Here is a 21,928-nt window from a genome sequence, read left to right on the forward strand (position 1 = left end):
CGCGTCCGCCCCCCGCTCCCACAATCCCGGGCGCCGGCAGCTTCCGCACACACGGCCGGGGGCGGGGAGAGCGGCGGCCGCTGACAGGGAGGGAGGGAAGGAGGCGGCGCCGGACCCTTCCTGCCGGGCTAGGCCGGCCGCGGCGCGGGGAGCGTGGCCCCTTCCTCTTCCCCGCAGTGCCACCGGGTCGGCGTGAAGGGGCAGGAGAGGCGCTGAGACCTGGGCCGAGGCTGGGCCGCCGGCGCTGGGGAGCTGCCGTGGGGAGGGGACAAACCACGGCGTTGCCGAAGGGTCACTGAGGAAGGTGGTGGCGAAGCTGCTTGGGCTTCGGTGGCCGCCAACCCCGCCGAGCGGCTGCAGGGGTGCGGAGATCGGTCCCTCTGGCCAAGTCCGGCTCTCAGGAGCGTTTGATTGTAAAAAGCAAAAAGCGAGGTATACTGTTACGTTTTTCTTTTGAATCCTGAAGTTCTTGCTTTCTTTCCAATGTGAGTGACTGTGCAGTGAAACAGATTGCCCAGAGAGTTTGTGAAGTCTCCCTCGCTGGAGATTCAAGAACCGTCTGGATACAAGTCTGTGCAATGTGCTCTGAGGTGACCCTGCTTGAGCAGGGAGGTTGGACGAGATGACCCTAAGTGGTCCCTTCCAGCCTTGCCCATTCTGTGGGAGTGAAGCTTTGTGCCCTTCTCGGCCCGTGTGCGTACGCAGCGCTCCGTGATTTCCTCTTGGCGAAGCGAGGGTGAATCCTTCTTTGAGAAGCTTTAAGATAACATAGGCAGGGAAAAACCAAGGGCACGTGGAGTAGTTGGGTCCCGGGCACCTTTCGTGTCACCAGCAGTGTCCCTCAGAATTCCAAGCCAGCAATTTTTAACCCGTTCCTAAAGCAGGCTCTCGAACAAGCAGCACAAGCTCCTCAGTATCTGTTACTTGTAGTGATGCAGGGAGCTTAGGCCTGATGGCTGCCTGGGAGCTTCCTTCTGGAGGACACCATTCACCATTCACCATAACAGTTAACATTTCACAAAGGTTTTGATCTCTGCAATAATAATTTTTCTGTGTTCTTGGTGCGGCAAATCCTGTACTGTGCTGGCTGCCTACCTACCTGTAATGCAGCATGGTTCTGTTCCTCTTCTATAAACCCAAGGAGTTGGAAAACATCCATGAGTTTTGACATGCTGTAGTTTTCAAACCTGGGAGTCTTGGAAAAAAATTACAAAGAAGTCAAATGAAGAATAAATTTTTACTGCCATATTATTTAAAAACTTTTAATTTTAAGTAACAGCTTTTCTTCATATTTTCCTGAAAGTCTTCAGTCTTACTCAATGTTCTAGTATTTTGAGGTTTTTGTCTTGTAATGAAAAAGCAAAAAGAACTTTTCATAAATTTGAGCATCCCTACTTGTATGTTGAGTTAATTTACTGTGAGATTAATTGCAAATGATATAGTAAGCTGGCACAGCATTGACTGTACCTGAACACATAAATTTTTAGGGGTGCTTTGTGAAGCAGAGAGTGCAGGATTGTTTTCTAAGTAATTTGTTATTTTAAGATCTTTATATTTCATTGTTGTCAATATACTGGCTGTTAGCTCAACAGAACTGGATAAATGGATGTGAGTTTTTAAAACTGCTTGTAATACTTGCACAGTTGGATTAGGTGGTCAAGCTTTACATGCTGTCAGACAAAGAATTAGGATTTCACCCCTGTGTCCAGTAAAAGCAAACATGATTCTATAACACTGTTATACTTTCAAAGTGCATTGGTCTGTGTATTCTCAAAAGCTTTGATTTTTCTATGCTTACTTTAAAAAAACCCCAACAACAAAAGCACAAGAGTGTTGTCTTCAGTAGAACTATTTACATGCTTAACCAATAAGCATTTTCCTAAGGATTTTCCCATCTTACTGCATCTGTTCTGGGCTTCAGGCCTGGTGCAATTCGCAGACCAGTCCAAATACCTTAATAAGAAACATGGATGATTAGCTAGGAGAATGAATGAATGAATGATTTACTATGCACGTGTATTTCTTAGGTAAGCTTTAATGATTTACTTCCTTTCTGTTGTTTGGATTTTTCCACCAGTTTACTGTACACAGTGAGCCATGGGCACATTGATACTCCTGGTATCTACTTGTCTGCCTGTTTGCGTACTTGACATCATTTACATTGATCATACATATCTTTTCAGCTACCAGCCTAGACACTCAGTCTGCTGAGCATTGCCAGCCAAATACTGCAAGATTGCTCATGAGTTTGGAAATTAATCTTACAGTGGCTGTAGAATTGAAAACTCTTCCAGATCTGCTGAATACAAGAACTGGGAACTATACTTGTGCCTGAATCTCAGGTATGTCTCTTAAACAACAAGGTCATCTTTCTCACCATTTTGATGGATGCCTTTTGTAAATGCAGGGATTTATCAGTTAATCTAAATCAGTGCAGTTAAACTGTTTAAAATAGCCAGGATCCTTTTGAGTGACACTGATTTGATTGTGAATGTGACTTCTGCAATTGCATTTCATTGCAATAGGTTCTATTGCTTGTAGTCCTGACCCTGAGCAGAAGTGCTTGCCAGTCTTTTTTACACTTTAAATACCCCAGTTACAGTTCAACTCACTTTTGATTCAGAAGGTGGCATGGCATATGTGGACATCTCTGACAGCACGTTTTTGACCAGCAAGCTAAGAATGCTAGTTAGCTTTTAAGCTGACTTAATTGGGAACAATATATGTGCCTACATCTCAGGCACATCTCTCAGCTTTTAAGATAACTTTGTATTGCACTGCAATTATTGTATTGTGGTTTGCTTTGTTATTAAATTATATGTTATTTTGTGATGGGCAGTGGGTGACTGAAATAATTCCGTGTAGCTTTATGGCCCTAATTACCAACAAAAATGCTCATGAGACCTGTTGTGACTCATTAAGTTACCTCGTGCATTCCAAATGGTGCACATCAGTCCTTTTAATTGGATTAAACATGGGGTAGCATTGGGCTGTATTAATTTCAGGTGTTTAGTCGTAGTTATAGCCCATCCTGGTAGATGTATGCAGATGCAGGCTTTGTATATGAGAGCAGGGTTCTGTCATCATGCTATACGGTGGCATTCACTGTGGCAATGAATTGGTTTCATTGTAATGGGAAGAGTTGTGATTTTCCTCTGAGTTCACTTTACCTACACTCCTGTATACTTCTGTAAGTGATATGAATCTTTAAGTAGCGACAATACTAAACTAACTTCAGGATATGAAAAATCAGTTGTGTGGAAAAGTAAAGGTGTTTGCAGACTCTGGTGATTTTTTTGTATTGCAGAGTTAAGAGTTGTTATGGAGAAAATTTTGCCTCAGATTGAACATAGATACTGATGTCAAAAGGCAAAGTTAAATTTTAAATCAAAAGACAGTGAGAGACTGATTAATACCAAATATGCCCTGTAGCCTTTTATAAGAACTGTGCATTGTATTGGTCCGTGTAAGCACAAAGAAGCCCTTACTGTGTGAACACTTCAGGAGCTCCTCCTTAAATTACAGACAAAAGAAGTGGGCCAAGGGAGTGTTTCTGTTGTGACACAAATGGGCTAAAAGAAGTCATAAACTTCCCGCTAGTACTCTTCGGGGTTTTTGTATGGAATAGATATGAACCCTTGTTCCTTTAGGATATGGCTGTGTTAGATCTACCAATAGATTGAAAACTACATTTTCCAGTGTGAACTCCTCATTAATTTAGCCTGTGTTCCTTTCTGCATAGGTGTGAGCATATGTGTACATGTTAGTACTCATCTTGTTTGTATACTAACAGTTAATACACATTTTATTTCATTTGGTTGACTAAAAAAGCAGTCCCAGCTGCTGTCTACTGGTGGATCATCCTTTTTGTCATTAGCAAACTATCAGTAATTTTCATTTCAAATCAGTCACATTTTGTGTAAGGTCACTCACAACAATGTTAAGCAGCAATACCCAAAATGTCAGACCTATGACATGTATTAGGTACTCAGTAGTGATTCCCTATTGAGTGCACAGCTCACTTCAGGGCCTACACACAAATCTCGTGACCAGAGGCTTAGATGCTTCCAAGACTCTCATGTAACCAGCCAGCAAAGCTGTTTTTCCAATTTTTCCTCCTTGAATCTTGTCCAAGCAGATTCTCAAAGCAGTGGTGGTGTTTTGTTTTTTTTTTGTGTTGGCCTTTTGAGAGCTGGTAATTGAATCAGCTGAACCTGGTAACATCTTTTGTGAGAAAGAACTGCTGTCCACTGCTTGAATTAATTTTTTGCTGTGTTAGAGCTAGCAATGTAACAACAGACCAACAGAGACATACTTTCCAGCTCACACAGGAAGTACGTGGCTGGCCGGGGAAACAAACATTACTCTGTGCTTTAAACTGACTTTGTCTTTCATTCCCTTACACAAATAACAGAATTTAATCTGCTAATCTGTGATTTTTTTCCCTGCATGGTGTATAATGCAGCCCATTCATGATACTTTTTTTTCTGTCAAGTGTAGAAAATAGAGAAAAAGAGGTGGAGATGCTACTTGACTTACATAGAAAAACCCAACGCTGACCATCCTTACCACCTGAACAATTAGCACAGCCTCAGGTCACAGTCAGCTGGTTTAGAGATAAAGGCACAGTTGTGTTGAAGCAAACCAGTTGTGATTCTAGGCACTGTTGTTTGATCCAGAGCTCTTCCAGTGGACAGTGGATTCAACTGCTCTCTCAGGAGAAGTTTTTTTCTGATTATCTCATGCTCACTGCAGGATGTGTAACTTAAACATGCCCATCAAGAATGTCAGTAGTATGCATTGTGCTGCAATCTCATTATTTGCTGTTCTCTCATCTATTTGCCAAGAACCTCCCTACATCTTAATAGTTTCCTTTTTGTATCTTCTTCAGCTTGTGTGAAAATTATGGAAGTACTTCCAGACACCAAGTAACCTCCAATCTACTAATCACAGAGCAACACCAGAGAGGAGAAGGATGTTCCCCTGTGTAAAAATAATTTTTTTTGGCCACTGCAGCAGAGAGGAGAAGTCACTGGATGCTTTCTGCAGGCTCTGGTGAATCCTTTAAGATAATCGTTCCAGATTGCAGCCCTGAGGCTGCTAAGTGATATCATTACTACAGGACAGTTTTCACCAGCTGAATGGATGTTGGCTCCTTTGTGTTAGGAGTGCCCCTGTGTAGCAGGGACTATAAAACACAGAAAATAATTATAGAAATAGCTACACTCACTATACTCAAATAAGCTGCCCGGAGACTAACACACCATGTAGGTATTCTTCTTTTCTCACACTCCATGGCAACACTGCTGGCATGACCAAGGTAATTTGTAGCTAACTCAGCCCAGCCTAGAAAAGACTCAGTATGGCCATGTACTTCTGAGAGCCTCCAGCACAACCCTTTGCAAAGATAACTGAAGTGGGACTGTTCCATTCTTTTACAGGCTGTTCTTTCTGTAAACCATAGGAATTAGAAAATTCTTATGGAAGAGATCTGAATGAAGAACTGCTTGTTGTAAAGGCTTTGGTTTATCTTATGTGTTGCACTCATCTTTGTTGCTTTATGAAGATTATATAGGCTCCTTATCTGATTCAGAGGACTTTGCCTTTGAGATAAATATTTGTAGAGTTTCATGCATGGCTGTATTTATAAGCAGCAGTCTGAAAGAAATTTTGTTACTCAGGTTGGGTCCAAACAGCTAAACAGAATGAACTTACTTCTCAGGAAATTTGGAAGACAGCCAAAGGTATCCAGTCATAAAGATCCAAATGCTTTCCTTTGTAGTAAAATGGCTCCCCAGATCACCTCCATGTGTGAATACGCATTCCCAATAAAGCACGGCTGTATCACTGAACATATGTACACCCTGGGTCATGTGCAAGCAGAGACATCCATAACCAAGGATGCATATGTGTGGCAGTTACATAGTTAATTTCATCAGTTAATACTGGTATTTTGGCAGCATTTCTACAAGTTGTATTCAGTATTTCACAAATAGCAGCCACTTGCTGGAACCTGCTCCCAGGGCATGGTGGATGAGCTTGTCTGTCTCCTCACACCAGTGCATGGATGCCTCTTGGCTAACTACTGGCTAGAGCATAGGAAATTCCAGGTCTGAATATTCACTGTTCCACCTGAGAGCCAAGCCCTAGAGCTACTGAACAGATCATTAAGTGGGATGTAAAACTTGTTTAGCCAGTCTGAAACCTTATTTCCCTTTGACAGCACGGTCATCAGTAGATTCCTATAGCTGTTTATTTCTAAAGACCTTGCTTCCCTGCTTCAGTCATAACTAACTAAACCATGCCATGATCTAAGAACATTTGATAAACAATTGAATTAAAAAATTAGAAGTTAACATGTACTAAGTATTGACAGATTCTTTACCAAATGGCTTTATTCCTGACCCAGCCACTCCTCCCTTTACTCGGCCACACATATACAAATGTCCGGTGGGCTTGAATGTCTTATTTTGTTGGAGGCAAGATCACAGAAAGCCAGAACCAGCCTTACCAACAATAGAATTTCAAAGAAACTGGCACTTCACTGTCCTGTGATGAGCAGCTGAGGGAGCTGGGGTTCTTTAGCCTGGAGGAGGCTCAGGGGCCATGTCACTCTGTACAGCTACCTGAAAGGAGGTTGTAGCCAGGTGGGGGTCAGCCTCTTCTCCCAGGAAACTTGTGGCAAGATGAGAGTCTTAAGCTGCACCAGGGAAGATTTAGGTTGGACATCAGGAGGAATTTCTTCACAGAAAGGGTGATTAGACATTGGAATGGTCTGCCCAGAGAGGTGATGGAGTCACTGTCCCTGGAGGTGTTTAGGGAAAGACTGGACATGGCATTTAGTGCCATGGTCTAGTTGACATGGTGCTGTTTAATCAGAGGTCTTTTCCAATCTAATTGTTTCTGTGATTCATTTTTTTTCCCCCTTCAGGACATTTCAAGCCTTCATTTGTAAACTGCTTCCTAAAATTCATTAGCTCAGCTCCCAATCCTCATAATGTCTTGGAATCACCTCTAGATTGTTTCCTTTCTACTGGTTTACCCTAACACTTCACTAAGAAGTTAAATCCTTTGCTAGAAACCAAATTGCTTTTTTGTTGTAGCTCTGCAAGACAAACCACCACTATCAAAGATTTCAATTTTTAGTTGCCTGTTACTGACTTTTGCAGTAGTTGCTTTTTTTAATCATAGGACTCTGCTCCTTTTCTAAATCCTCTACCACCTCGTCAGTAGTATCTTACAGCTACTTTCTCATCACATTCATCTTTTCTATTCATGCAGTATAGGCTTCTCCATATTCTTGGCTTGTCTTAGTGTGATTATTTTTACATACATTCACAGTTCTTCACTGTTTCTTCCTCCCTGATATTACAGAAACAATGTACATCTTTGTCTTGGGGTGACTTTATGATATGTACCTCGTATTGCCACTCTATGCCCAGACATGATTCCTGTGCCTTTCTGTGTCTTTACAACTGCGTGCGAGAGAAAGGAAAAAAAAAAAAAGTCAGACGAACCTTTCGAAGCAGTTTGTGCTCCTCTATCTCCTCTGCATGCTTCTGCAACAGCAAGAGCAGAGGAAGCCCCCTGTTTCCTACTTTTCAGCCAGCTTTTGGCTCTGTTTTCTCCAGAGACAGATGGAGAGTTGAATTTTTTTTCCAGGGACTTTCGTTTCTTCTTCTTCTCTTCTGGACTGTTCAGAACACCAAAACATCAGCTGGGAGACCTTACACCTCAGCCCGGAGGGACCCAAGCCAACCCAACTCCAAAGAGGAGAAAGCCACACCCACAATGGACTCTGGAAATTTACCAGGTTCTCTCCACAGCGAGAGTTTTTATTATTTAGCATTATTCTTTTCTCATTGTGCATTATGTCTGTCAAATAAGTTTTTTCTTTCAATTTCCTCAGAAGAAAATATTTTCCTGAACCTGGTGGGGGAGGGGTGGCTGTAACCTCCCTTCTATCAGAGGACATTCATTTTGGATGTTCCTCCGAATTTGTCTAAAATCAGGACAATCATAAAAATGAGCTTTCTAAATTACAATTTCAGACTGACCATGACATTAACCAAACAGAATTTCAAAAATTGTGTAGAGAGGATAAGCAAATGCCTCTTCCCATCTTAACTAGTAGTACAACCTTCTTTGATTTATCTTTTAATCTGTGCTACCTTATCTCAAAAATATTACATAAATAGCTGAGGTTAAATTTCCTAAAGACATCTGCTAAGGCATTATTTCCTATACCAAAAATCAGTATGTTATTTGTATTTGCTTTTCATAGGTATAGATGATACAGAGTCAGTAATTATTGTCCCTTGTGTTTGCAGACTTTCTCCTCGGGCAAAAGACACACGTTTACACAATACCCAGAGCATAATATGTATTTTAGAACATTGACAGATGTTGAAAACAAGCATAGCTCATCTGAAGTCTTTCCAGACAGCATTCTTTGTGTTCTGGAAAATGCCTTTGTGCCCCCAGAGGTGGTTGCAGACCTCTTACCAATTGCACAATATTTAGGTTTTAATTTTCAAGGAACGACTCATTTTTCAACAGGGGCAAGTCTGAACAGGTCATTGTGTTTTAAGAGAAACGGTTATGGAGAGGCAGGGATGCTCTTCCAGAATGGCAAAGAAAAGAAGGAAAAGGGAGATGTATGTTTCGGTTTAGGCTGTAACTGGGGGAAAGAATTACTTGGAGGAAATGACCATGAATCAAAGGTCTTTTTCACGGTTTAAGGGCAGCTGAAAATTAAACTACACACAGCTGCTCCCCTTCCCCACCTCTCTAGTGAGAGAGAATAAGGGCAGAGATCCGGAGCTAAGAACAACTTACTGGAAACAGCAATGACATAAGGAAATGAACATCAGCAACACTATTTAACAACAAAAGTAAACAAAAAAGAGGGTGATTTACATACAAAAAATGCTCGCCATCCGAGCAACCCAACCTGTTGCCACGCAGCTCCAAGACAAAGAATAAAATGGCCCCCAGACCCTCTGTGTACATTTTCCCCCCAGGCCTGAAACAATGAAAAAAAATGGCAGCAAAACCCTCCAGTCGGGACAATTGTTACCCCACTGCTCCCTGGATAAAAGAATGCCTGCCCTGTCCCGGGAAGCAAGAGCCCTTTCCCTGCCCCTGGCCATGATTTAAGATGGTATGGAACAGCACGATGACTTGGCCATGCACATGTGGCTCCAGGCTCCATCCTTCGTGTCCTTGGCCAGAACTAGGACAGTCTTACAGAGAAGGTTTGGAGTGGCTTCGTAAGTTGGTAGCCATGGTGAAAGAAGGGAAGAAAAGTCATACCATTCGCTATGCTGAACAAGAGCATGGGTTTTATTCTCCTGTTAATGAATTCTTGTAACACTAGTGAGTAAAGGCCTTCCCTCAAACCACGGTGAGCTCGGAGCAAATACCTACACATTCAGGCCTCCATTCAGAACTTCTAAGTGATTTTTAATGGATACAATTAGGTCTAAAGAGGCAGGAACATTCCTCTGAAAAGAACAGGATGTTTATGGATTCAAGGATCTCAAAGCTGAGGAAGGTGACTCAGATGACTCAGACTAAGTCTCCATCCCAGCAGGGGAAGGGCCCTTGCACCTCTCAGCTGCCTCCCTCTGTAGCCCAGGGAAGGCATCTAGCCCAGAGTTAATAGAACAACACACTACTTGCCTGTTAGTTGTTTTGCTGGTATCTTTCTTCTCCTTTCTAAACAAGTAATTGCATAAAAGACTCCCACACTTATCTCTGTTTTCAGATTGTCCTCTTCTAGTTTTGAACCACTAGTTCTTTGAATATTTCCGTACACTCCAAGACACTCTGCATAGAGTCAAGTCCCCCCTCATAAGGTGTCGAATGCAACCTGAGGCACTTCTCAGTAGTCTGAGAAAGCAATTCTTCTCCCCACCTGTTAGTGCAAATGTATTTACTCTGGGGTTGTAACTTTTTTCTATACTTTGTCCCAGGTTACAATCCAAACTTTTAAAAGGTAGTAACTCAAATAGTGTATTTTTACAGGCTCCTTACCGGAGATCCAGAAAGATTAATCCAACTTCTCAATTCTGTTTATGTATCCTAGGACTAGTTCTTGTGCCAGTGTTTTTGTGCTGAATTGCTTGTCCACTGGGGCTACAGAGGATTATGGGGTATTTACTCCTTTCCATGTTCTGTAGGCAAGATCAGAATATTTTGCACACTGAATAAAAACATTAATTTAAGACCAAGTACCACCAACTTCTTCAATAACATCTCTATTCCACAATGACTTCCTAATGGAAATTATTTTGAGGCTATTAGTTGTTTCCTAAACATTGTATTGGATGATACTGCATAACGTCATGTTTTGATAACAGTATTGTAATACTTAAGGTGACAGTTAAATGCCAAGTAGTGAAATAATTTAGGTGCACCTATGTTATCATCTTTAGCAATTGTCTTTTTCAATTACTGCCCTGACAAGTAACAACATTTACTTAAATGATGTTAATTCTTTATCAATAGAATCCTCTATTAACTTTTGCATAATTTGGCCCAGGATGACTGTTAATGTTAGCTGGCATAGAGTAATCGAGTTCATTCCTTAAATAAATTTCTCACATTTGGACTATTCCGGCTTTCCATGTTATTCCAAGGTGCAATTTCTTTTGAAAATCTCCTTGCCTCAGGAACACATTATGCCAGTAAAGCATGCCATCTTGGAACTAGAGAAGTGGAACTGTTTTCACAATGTTTACCCCCCTGGGAAAAAGAACTAAAAAAATCTGAAGACAGCAATTTGCCTGCAGACTAAGAACATGCTTATTCTATCAGATACAGTTTTCCTATTATTTCACTACATTTATAGTGATTTTCTTTGTCAAAGTAACTAGTGCTTAGAAACAATGAAAAACCGTACCCTGCAACTACAACTCTGACATCAAAGAAAGCAGCATAATTTTTAAAGAAAACTAATGGGTTTGCCAATTAATTTCTTGGCCTGCCATACTGATTTCCCTCTAAAGATTTCAAATATCTTAAAAAAATACACCACACTCCGTAATACAGGGCTAACTTCCTGGGAAAGCTAGAAGGGGTTGTGGCCTTCCCATTAGCAAGTAGCTGTAGATGCAGCAGATGTTTCCACATCATCTGACTGTGGAACATCTGACACCTTTTCTCATTTCATCAGCTCAAAAGTAAGCTGCAAACTTCGCCTCAGTGTGCCAGGAGGGCAGGTGGGACTTTAATTTAGGTGGATGATGCACCAAAGCATCCAGAACATTGTCTGAAGCCAACTAAAACAAGAGGTCCTGAGCAGCGTTTCTTTACCTCTCCTTCCCTCCCAGTCTGGCTTTAAATGACATATTGCTGTCACAAAATCTACAGAATAAGTGGGAACTGCAAGCTCTCTTCTGCTTCCTACTCTGTTCTACTCTGCTTCTGTGACTGTCACATTAACAAAATTAACTGAATCTTGTAATTTTAGAGTTTATGTTGATATATATATATATGTTTATACTGACAGCAAATGTTTTGATGAAAAAAGCACACTAGATTTTTATCTGACATGATTCATAACAGATGTTAGGATTCTCTTCTCCATATAAATGATGGGTTAAGTGAGAATAACTTTCGATAAACACTGTAAATAATAATATACTTTCTGTACTTTAAAACATGTCCACACTGGAAGAATTCTCTTGTATGTGAATACACGTTTTATAAAACTCACAACTTGACTGAAGTCCTAGAAACCTTTGAGACACTCGAATAGAGATATTACTGATTTTTATCTCTGATTGGGAAGCTGATTATACAAACTTGTGCGTTTGTAAACTTGGAAGCCAAATTAACAATAACAAAGAAAAAAATTAGAATTCATCTATGTACTTTTTTCCTAATTGAATGTTACTTTGATCAATACCCTTTTAAATTCTAGTTGGATGATCCAATTATTAGTAGGTAAGTACATTCCTTCAAATATAACATTGTGTGTGTGTGTGTTTATTTACATTTTCAAAGGGAGAATGAAGTGCATTAGGACTCTGAGTTATCAGATATTAAAGCTCCAATCTACAAACTCCTAAAGTACTTTGGTAAGACAAATCTGATCCTTTGTTCTGTGTGGTTTTTCCAAACAAGTTCTAGGCTAACAAGATATGGAAAAAATGAGAGTATAAATATAGGGGGGGGGTCTGTGTTATTCAAAGAGTTGATGACTTCTCTAGGACTACTTCCAAAAGCTTGTATCATTTCCCCCCCGCCAACACCATAGGTTTGTATAATCTTAAATACATTCCCTCATTTCCCCAGCCATCTCACAATTAGCTATTTGCATTTGATTATTGTTACAGTATTACTTTTAAAAACAAACTAAATTATGACATTGTTTTTGCAGCCTTATGTTTCAGAGCCAATGACAGGAGAGAAACTCTTTTAATATATACTATCTACTGGAAATACTATTAATCTTGTTCTATGTTGGTCATTACATAACCAGTTTGTAACTGAGAATATAACTCTCAGACAAAGACAACCCATGACACAAACACTGTGGGAAAAGAATTTTTAACAAAATGGAGCACTACATAAGGCCTTGAATAGCTTTATTGAAATCTGTATAAATAAACATGCGCATTTCAAATGTAAACCCAAGTGAACTCAAGTGCAGACAAAATTTTAACCTCTGTCATGCAGGAGGTTAGTTTACATTTAAAAAAAAAACCTCAAAGCAGCTTTAAAATACCAGGATGAAACACCAGTTTTAATATCAAGGTATAAAGCAAAGCCATGTCCAACATATCTCATTTATATCCTGGTCAAATGCAATTTTTTAAACTTTTTAATGCTAACATAAATAAATAATTTACCAAAATGTGCACTCACAGAGTGAACTTTTATTTACAATACACAATTTATAACCTATTGTATTTGATTAGTTCAAGTGAAGAACATCATACTTTTTGCTTTTTTCTTTTTTAAATTTTAAACAGTGGGACACAAAGCAATTCTCCAGGTAGTAGATATGTGACATGTGCCCCCACATTTAAGAGCCCCTCTCAAAGGCAGTATTGTATGCAAATCAACAATACATTCTTCCAACTAGATCAATGGGAAAGCAGCAAATCAAAAAATGTTTCAAACAGTCACACTTATTTTGGCATCCTGGACCCCTGAACATAGTTAACTGAAATCCAACTTGGAGTTTGTATGCCTTATATACTGTACAGGTTCTGACTTGAACATGCAAATGCCAATTCTCTTATGAATTACCTTTTCAGATACACTGTAAGGCTATGGTGAATTCCATCCGGAACACACAAAGAAAATAAACAGGCCTACCTTTAAAGTGATTTTGTTAATTAACAATTTAAAGGCAGGTTATATTGAAAAAATTCTTAACTAAGCCTGATACACAGTCATTACTATGGATACAGAATACTATTAACTCGGACCTTCGTACGGAGTAGTTTGCAAGCAGTCAAACTACCAAAAGTGGGGAAAGAGAACTTACAGCACAATTTAAATTTTGGACTGTTATCAGATTAAAATTATGCATGTCTTAGAAGCAAGGTAACAGGAATTATGTCTGCGGAGTAGATTCCAACAAGCAACAATGGATACTTACATTTAATTGAAAACCTTTTTGTTAATGCAGCATGAGATCCAGAACCTGTTCCACAGCAGCAGTAAGATGAACGTAATATTCTGGATGTTCCACTATATCACAAAAGGTTAAAACACCTTTTTCAAGCTATTTCTTCTATTGTGATCAAATTTAAAAAAAAAAAAAAAAAAATAGGGAGACACAAAAAATTGCTGTTTCAAGAAAACTACTTCTTTAGGTATTTATGACATTTTTACTTGTAGTCTGTTGGCAGCCTAAGGAACATGTATATATTCATCCAGAAACTAGACTTGGCAGTAGTATTCTTGCAGTACTAGAAAAGTAAATGTCAGAAGTCCACAGATTTAATATTTTAGTTATTAATTCACAGCCAAAACAAAAGAAAACATAAAATCCATCAGAACAGCAGCAGAAAACTTAAAAGGGGTTTATTTGTGATATCCTATATATACCTTGTGAATATGAGACTGTAAATGCATTAGAGACAATTTCTGTTTAATTTTTATTGTTTCACTTCAAGTACTGCACATGTTAAAATGTAATAAAGATTTACATTCTATTATCTGAAACTCCCCATCTCAGATTTTTATTCTTAATTTGGTGGGCATTTTCACTCTTTCAATACGTATCCCCAGGAAGAGAGTCTCTTTTATGGCTTCTAGTTCTTCCCATCAGTTAGTGTGCATACAATTTTCATTTTCTATATCATTATCATTTTCATTGCTGTCTTCATCACTTTCTAGTGGGATGCCTGTGGCAGCTGAAGCACCTTGTTTAGTTTCCCGGTCAAGTGGGAAAAAGCCAGTTCCACTGATTGTGTCCTGTCTCTGGTAGAAGAGCACATACGCTGCTTTGGACTGTAAAAGAGAGTAGTACAATATGTTAAGGAGGCTTCAAACAAAACATTTACAATCCAGGTTACTGATTTTTTTTTCTTTGCTTCCAAGTATACAAGGTAAAATTACAAAGAAATCCAGACTGTTTATGTAAGTTATTTTTGAATGTTGTAGCAAGACATTTTTGGTTTGTACTGTCCTTTGAAAGAACATAAACTACTCCTTACAAATTTAACACAAGTTTCATGGTTTACTCTTCATTTTTTGCACCCTGACAAGAAAACATCAACAGTCCCAAATTTGGAAACATAAGGAATACTTGCCACTATCTGGTCCTCACTTGCAGTGGACACACTACTGTCATCAAAGTAGTACCATTTTCCATCATCCTTGTTTTTTGCAAAAGCAGTATCTAGGACAAAAAAGTACAATGTCTCAGGACTTTGTATCTTCATAGATGTAATACAATCTGTTACTAGAGTATGTTACTGTCAAACACTTAATATTTAACTAACTAAACCTCATTATCACTATTAAACATATTTAACACTATCTTTTTTGAGCAAAGAGAGCTTAATCACTAACATTTCCATTCTAAAGACAATGTTACTGAAAAGAACAGTTAAAATACAATCTGTCAGTCATTTTTCCTCTCTGCTTTCAAGGAGAAGCACAATGAACAAAAATACAGACAAGCAAGACAAAACCAGTTTTAAGAGTACAGTAGCTCTTATGTTTTCTCTTTTCACAATATGCATAACTAGAAGTATAAAAGAACCTACACTTACTCTTGAAAGCTCATTGCATACAGATTTTTGTGTTAAAATACTTGTGAAAGCATTTCAAGGTAACAAAAAAAGTTGTCCCATAACCACTAAAAACCACCATTGATTCAAAGTGATCAGTACTTCAATCAAAATCAACGTGGAAAGAAAGCTGACATCTAGAATGATGACACTTGAAATCAACTTACAGTGCCCTCCTCCCATTCCTCCATAGTGGTTGGAGACAGCAATCAAGTTGTAGCGGCAAGGCCCTGCATTGGGATTAATAAGGAACTCTGACATGTCCAAGTCACTGTTAAAAAAACAAAACAAAACAACATAAAACAACAAAACCCAACCAAAAGTCAGTCACGTTAGTAGCATTTTTAACCACTTCAGTTTGGTGGTCTTGGAGCCCCTTACTTTGTATTCCCTAGAAAAATACACCACACTACTCTGCCAGCGCATCTCTTCTACTCCGTGAGAAGTAGAACAGGAACCAGCAGTCTTCCCTATTTTTCTATTATTATTATTTTGCCAAGTTTGTACTTTTAACCCAGAAGCATTTTGTCATTAGTTTAGTGGATCCTCTCATGGAAGCTGAGAACAAACCCATTTTATGTAATTGCTGTATTAAACACATGCCCTAGTCATGCTTTTACACTTCTAGCATCAAAATATTTGAATTTCTTACCTTATTGGAAAGTCAACCAATGTATCCAACTTGTCCCTCATGTATCTGCTGTAGGAAAAGCGCTTTAGATGAACTACCAGTACGGGGGGCAGTGACCACAAGTCCAACTTCTTAGTAGCTTGCTGATGTTCTTTACAGTTTGGACAATACCTAAAAGGAAAAAAAAAATCAATTTTAAGTAAGTGTAGTCCATATGTATGTTAAAACACATTACTACAGAGAAAGTCAGAAACATGGGAGGAACTGAATGAGCAAACACCACACACTTTTCATCTTTCCTTACTAATGCCATAGATACCCCTTCCAGTTTAAAATGTGCAAGTGTGATCCCAATGAAGCTCAGCATAATTTTAAACACAGAAGTAGCATCCCCCAGTACTGGATTCTCATCTCCTATATCCCTTGATCAGATCCCTGTATCCTTAGTTAAAACACAGCATTCTTGTATTTTATAAAAAAAAGATTTAGTGTTATGAAACTAACCATAAAAAAAGCCAAAAGTAACAGACAACTGTGGTTCTTTCAAGTTTCAGTTTCCAAATTCATCCATCCCCCACCCCATCTCATCTACTATCCAAAACCAGGTAACAGTGACTAAGGGAACCTGGAAAAACTCGTTACTAGAAACTTCCCTTCTTAGTAGGCAAGTATTAAACAGGCTGTGACTAGAAACTTCTGTTCCCTGCAATGCATACTTGAATCTTCCAGCCACTATGGCTCAGGGAGGAAGATAAGTAAGAATGAATGGAAGCAACTCTTACGTGAAGTAGTCTATGCATATTCTACACTCTGGCATCTAACAAGTAAAAATCTAGGGGGGGGGAAGAGATGAGCCCTAATTAAAAGGCTGCACAAGTGTCTTTAAATAGCAACATCAGATAATCACAAGAAATTAGGAAAACCATAAGAGCAGGCTGAAATTAAAAGTGTGTTTTCCCAATTGGCTTAGAATATGTAGAATACTAACAGAGCTGGGCTAGGGATGATGAACTCCCGTAAATTAGACTTGTGACAACCTAACAAATGAAGAAAAATGTGATTAATGACCTCTGGTGAGATGCAGTAGCAGGTGCTTGACTTCTACTGTTGTATTGTGTAGTTCAAATACTCTGCTTAAAATGTGCTGCAAAAATGGAAGCACTTCACCATACCTGAGTTATATGGTATCTCAGTCTATCCAGTGTTGTATAAACTAGCAAACCCAGAAAAAAAAAAAAGAGATTTTGTAAGTTAGCTCCCTACCCTGCACAAATATAGGGGAAACTCTGCTGACAATGTTTGGAGATCTCCAAAACTTTTAGGTATCTGTAGAAGAAAAACTGGCAGATTCTCTTTTCAAATTTAATTCTGAGCTTAAAGGTGTCAATGAAAGATTGTTATCTGCTAGAAAACTCCTGGAAAAAAAGGATCTTATGGGAACATACTATAATTATGAATACTCAGATATGATTCCAAATTATAAATTTGGAAGAATCATGAATCCAAGTCTCTGCCAAAAACCTAATGGCTAGAACATGAATTTCAGGTGTTCTGTTGACTACAGACATCCCCCATCCCATAACCCTGCTGTATAAGCACATTCCTATTTCATATATCAATGCAAGGCAAGGTATGTGTTTGCATAAAGAAACTACAGTATGCACCAACCTCTCTCATCTCAGAAAGGAGTACTTTTTTAAACTACTGCAAACAATTTGTCACAGTATTATTCATTCACTGTCCATCGCAGTCCACAGACTAGAGCATCTTATGTATTGACCCTTCCTTCTAACTGTGAATGCATGAAATGTGTTCCTTACAATACGATCTTCTGCACATGGTAAAAATTTTGGTTAAGTAATGGATCAAAACAGAAAACATTTTGAGAATTTTCAACTATGTTTGAAATACCAAAATTCAAAATACCATTAATAAATCAATTATGTATCTCTATGTTCAAGTGTGGTTTTGATTAATTTTGAGAAATACACCATAGAACATAATTTTAATTTTTTGTGCTTACCATGGGTCTTCAGCACCTAGTTTTTCCTTTGTTGTGAACAGCTCAATGCAATCTTTTAATTTCACAAAAGGCTTTTTGGGAGGCTTATATTCCACACTTTCATGTTTTTCAAAATCCTAAAGAGAAGTATTTCTTGAGTTAAGAGAACAAATGAAACAAAACTCATTTTAGTGATGTCGTCTTACTATAAACAGTAACTACAAAGCTCCTATATATGGAAAAACTGATCAGACACCATTCAAGCAAAAAGTTTCCACAGCTTCAGATTTACTTTCCAGTTCATAAGCCTCAGATTTGCTAAATACCTGGATGTATATATGAAGTTTATTTATGACAACATATTACTAAGAATAACGTGAAAAAGAGATATATTTACTTCTTCTTTTGAAGATTTACAATCTCTTACATCACACTAATTAAGTTGCATTTTTTACATTTAATTTTTATTTGTGCTGGAAAAGGGGCAACATAAACAGCTTACCTCTGCTGCACTGTCATCAAAATATCTCTTCTTCAATTCAGGATCCCAATCCAAAGCAAGGAAAGATCTTTCTAAGATTAAAAAAAAAATGTTTTCTCTTAATATTACTTCTTGCTTTACATGAAACTGTATTAACTTTGGGCAAACACTCTTCAAAATAAATTAAACAATGCTATAATGAATTTAATACAAAAAACTGAAGCACATAAAAATTCTGCATTTCCAAAAGTCAATTGCAATAAAAAATTAATTATTTATACAGAATTTACCATTTAAAAAAAAAATATATCAAACAGCACACGGAGAAAATTAAACATGGGAATCAGAAAAGAATATCAGAACCAAATGTTGCCCAGTCTGTTCCCCGTGACTTACCATCAAGCCTAGGTTGCCTATCATCAAATCTAATATGCCTGGTGTCATCTTTGATGTAGTTTATGTCAGTATTGCCTAAATTATTGAACTGGAATGTAAACAATCGCTTTTTGTGTCCCGTGAGTGGTTGACCTTTGCAAGTATCCTCAGTACATAATCCATTTTCAGAGTCATTGTCACCTCCAACTGAGTCTTCCGACTGGCTGTTTTCATTCTCTGAGGGAAGTTCCTGATCCTGGCTGGATTCATCATCTTGCTCGTCTGTCTCCATTTCACCTAAAGCAATCGAAGAATAAAGACAAAGAAATGAGACAGAATGACAATAACTGAAAGACACTAGAGACTTAACTTGCACTTCAAATTCAACACCCAATACTAAACAAGTTTAGATATCCCAGTCTTACTTGGAGATCCTTCTTCATGTATTCCATTTGGGCCATTACCATTGATACCATGGTCCTTACAGCAATGCAGAGAACCTTCAGTGTCTTCACTCTCAGTACATGTTTTTACATATCGGCTAAATATAACAAGCGAAAGCAACAGTTACAAACAACAGATTGTTAAATAATTTACATTGTTCAAACTGGTAATTAAATTGTTACCGCAACTCCTTGCTAGTGCACTGTATTTCTGCACTCCTTTCTGATTTACTCTGAATTATCAGTTTTATTGCGAAACAGTAAGCAACATTTCCTATGTGTTACAAGCACATAGGAAAACCTGCTCATATGTAACTGTACGTTTTTGCCAGGTACTTGGCCCAAGACAACCTGATTCTTGGTCTCAGTCTCTGTTTGTCCAGAAATAATTTCTTTAACTGTTTGTTAACCATATCACAGAGAAAGTTACATCAACAGAAAAAGAAGCATAAACTTAAACTGGAGGTTATGTAATTCTAATTTTTTCTATATAATGACACTAATTCTAGTCTAGTTTCAGAAAGTGTCTACAATGTACTTTTGCAACATAAATTCATATATAAGCTTGAGCAGTAGATACAGGAGGTATAACCATAGCAGAATCACTGGAAAACATTTCCACTTTACCAAGACCTAATAAACAGCTAAGCATACAAGAGAATTATTTAACAATACAGACTGACTCTCTACCATCTTCTCAAATACTTTTTGGATGAGGTCATGCTAACAAAAAATCAAATTAAAATCCACAATAATGGCTAAAATTTTGTATCTAATATTTAACAGAAAGCAAATAAAAGTACTCAAATCTAATCAGTTTGTTAGCACGTGAAAGTAAGTGCCTTCTGATTCCAACTATTAGCATTATTCTTAAAAAACTCGTTTTTCTTTAAACGATAAACTTACCACATTCTTAGCAGCAGCAGGTTATACAGTTTATCTTCAGTATTGTTTCTAGGCACTGCTATGAGAAAAGGTTGACCAAATAGTAAAGAACCACTATGGCTGTAGCTAGTGTGCCTGCACTTTTCCCTTAAACAAACAGGAATTATGACTTGTTCTGTATCTTCTGTTCTATTGATAGCAATTTCAAATCTAGAAGAAAAACAATCAAAAATACAAAGAACAATGGTCATGGAAAAGGCTACAAAGGGGAAAAATAAAAAAATATTCCCCCTCAGTTTCATCTTTATCTGGTGTCTAGGTTTTAATCTTTTGCAAATAACTAAACAAATTGCAAAGAGACATGAAACGTGTTATCTACACTTACACATAAATGTCATCACGTTCCATAATACTACTTAGATTTTCATCCATGCCAAATATCCTGTGGAACCTGTGATTGTATATATCAGTAACAATCATCTGAAAAGATAATGGAGTACACATCGTTAAATCAGGCTAATACACATTAAAATGTTCATTGTTGTGCTTTATATAATAGATCACTCTTACCTTATCTGCAGCAACACCAGACAAAGCTGACAATGCTGTGCAAAGATCCAATATATTTCCAATTTTGGGAACAACTACTTTGTACTAAAAAGTAAAATACAGTTTTAATTTCTAAAGAGAACAAATATACATGAGGAAAAAACCCAAACACATGTTCAGCAAGTTTCACCTATTTCTTTCATGTTTTTGAAACTTAAGGTGTAAAGTATGTAAAACAACTAACACAATTCCAAAAGCTGCTTAAACTGTAGTTATCTGCACTTTACTCTACAAATACACACACACACTGAATACTCCATTTATTAGTTTATACAATGCCTGTTTTAATGTTACTTTACTTTCTCCATAAGAAGACTAACTGTACAAATTACTTAAGATTTTGCATTTCAACAGTACCTACTTATTTAAGCATTTAAATAGTATGCATGCTATTGAAAAGATTATTAAATTTGGAATACAACACAAGTTGTTTATAAAGTATTCCTAGGAAAAAAACCAATGGCAGGCAATAGATTCTCATTTCACACGCAGAGAGAGAACCTGAAGATGAAAGTCAAAGAAACCTCTCTGTGGCTTCCCTTAGTGCAGTGCATCTGCAGTTTGCAATAAAACTCCACACAGAACTCTTACCTGTTATTTCCATAATAAAGACAGGATTAATTAGAAATAATGTATTATAACTTTGAATAGCATGCTATATCCTTAAGTTTTATAATCATTTAGACTCACAAAAACTCTACTGAACCTGTACTCTACCCAAACTATTAAACATCACAACATCATGAGTCATGTTCAACTACTTCAGTAGTTTTCAACTACTTTGTGTCCCCTGTGCAACTACTATGTGTCCTCTATTTTCACAATTCTCTAGCATGTTCATCTCTCATTAGTTAACACATGTCCCTTCACCTTTGAATTCTGCAACTCACATTGCCTTCGAGAATGCTTTCCCACTTTCCTTCTTATGGTACTGATTCCAGGTGTTAGAGCCTTTCTGGATGCCTGCATAACTGCCTGTGTCGTATTTACTTCACCTATCCTCACTTACCCTCTAAGGTACAGCTAGAGCCATTTAATCATGACTGAGTTATGATAACCTTATGCACATTTTTTAAAGACATTCTAAGGTGTTTAATATCATCCCCTTCCTAAAAAATGGCAAAAGAGATACTCTTCACAAGGAAATCTCATCTGAAATTTTTTCTTTTGACTATTAGGTGAGAGCACAGAAGAATTCAGAACTACCTAATATATTTAGTCATGGCATTTTTTTGCACCACT

At 38.0% G+C, this 21,928-nt stretch overlaps 1 protein-coding gene and 1 long non-coding RNA gene across 3 annotated transcripts in view; one reads left to right on the top strand and one right to left on the bottom strand.

The window, feature by feature from the left end:
* Positions 1-43: 43 nt before the first annotated feature.
* On the top strand, positions 44-12,728 carry LOC116442777. Its single transcript, XR_004239642.1, has 2 exons — positions 44-432; positions 7,663-12,728. It is a non-coding gene; the product is annotated as an uncharacterized LOC116442777 (long non-coding RNA).
* USP15 (ubiquitin specific peptidase 15) overlaps positions 12,580-21,928 on the bottom strand; it is a 60,979-nt gene continuing 51,630 nt past the window's right edge. The window contains exons 12-22 of one of the 2 annotated variants that reach the window (XM_032106214.1): positions 20,648-20,731; positions 20,463-20,557; positions 20,099-20,287; positions 19,175-19,290; positions 18,771-19,046; positions 18,396-18,466; positions 17,915-18,030; positions 15,913-16,062; positions 15,428-15,531; positions 14,778-14,866; positions 12,580-14,475 (exon numbers count right to left, since the gene is read on the bottom strand). In XM_032106214.1, coding sequence (XP_031962105.1) covers positions 14,290-14,475; positions 14,778-14,866; positions 15,428-15,531; positions 15,913-16,062; positions 17,915-18,030; positions 18,396-18,466; positions 18,771-19,046; positions 19,175-19,290; positions 20,099-20,287; positions 20,463-20,557; positions 20,648-20,731 — 1,476 coding nt within the window. In that variant the 3' untranslated portion in view covers positions 12,580-14,289. Of the gene's footprint in view, positions 14,476-14,777; positions 14,867-15,427; positions 15,532-15,912; positions 16,063-17,914; positions 18,047-18,395; positions 18,467-18,770; positions 19,047-19,174; positions 19,291-20,098; positions 20,288-20,462; positions 20,558-20,647; positions 20,732-21,928 lie in introns of those variants that run through there. The other variant, XM_032106215.1, reaches the window with a different exon arrangement.

Source organism: Corvus moneduloides, chromosome 4 (assembly GCF_009650955.1).
Source record: "Corvus moneduloides isolate bCorMon1 chromosome 4, bCorMon1.pri, whole genome shotgun sequence".
Lineage (NCBI taxonomy): Eukaryota > Metazoa > Chordata > Aves > Passeriformes > Corvidae > Corvus > Corvus moneduloides.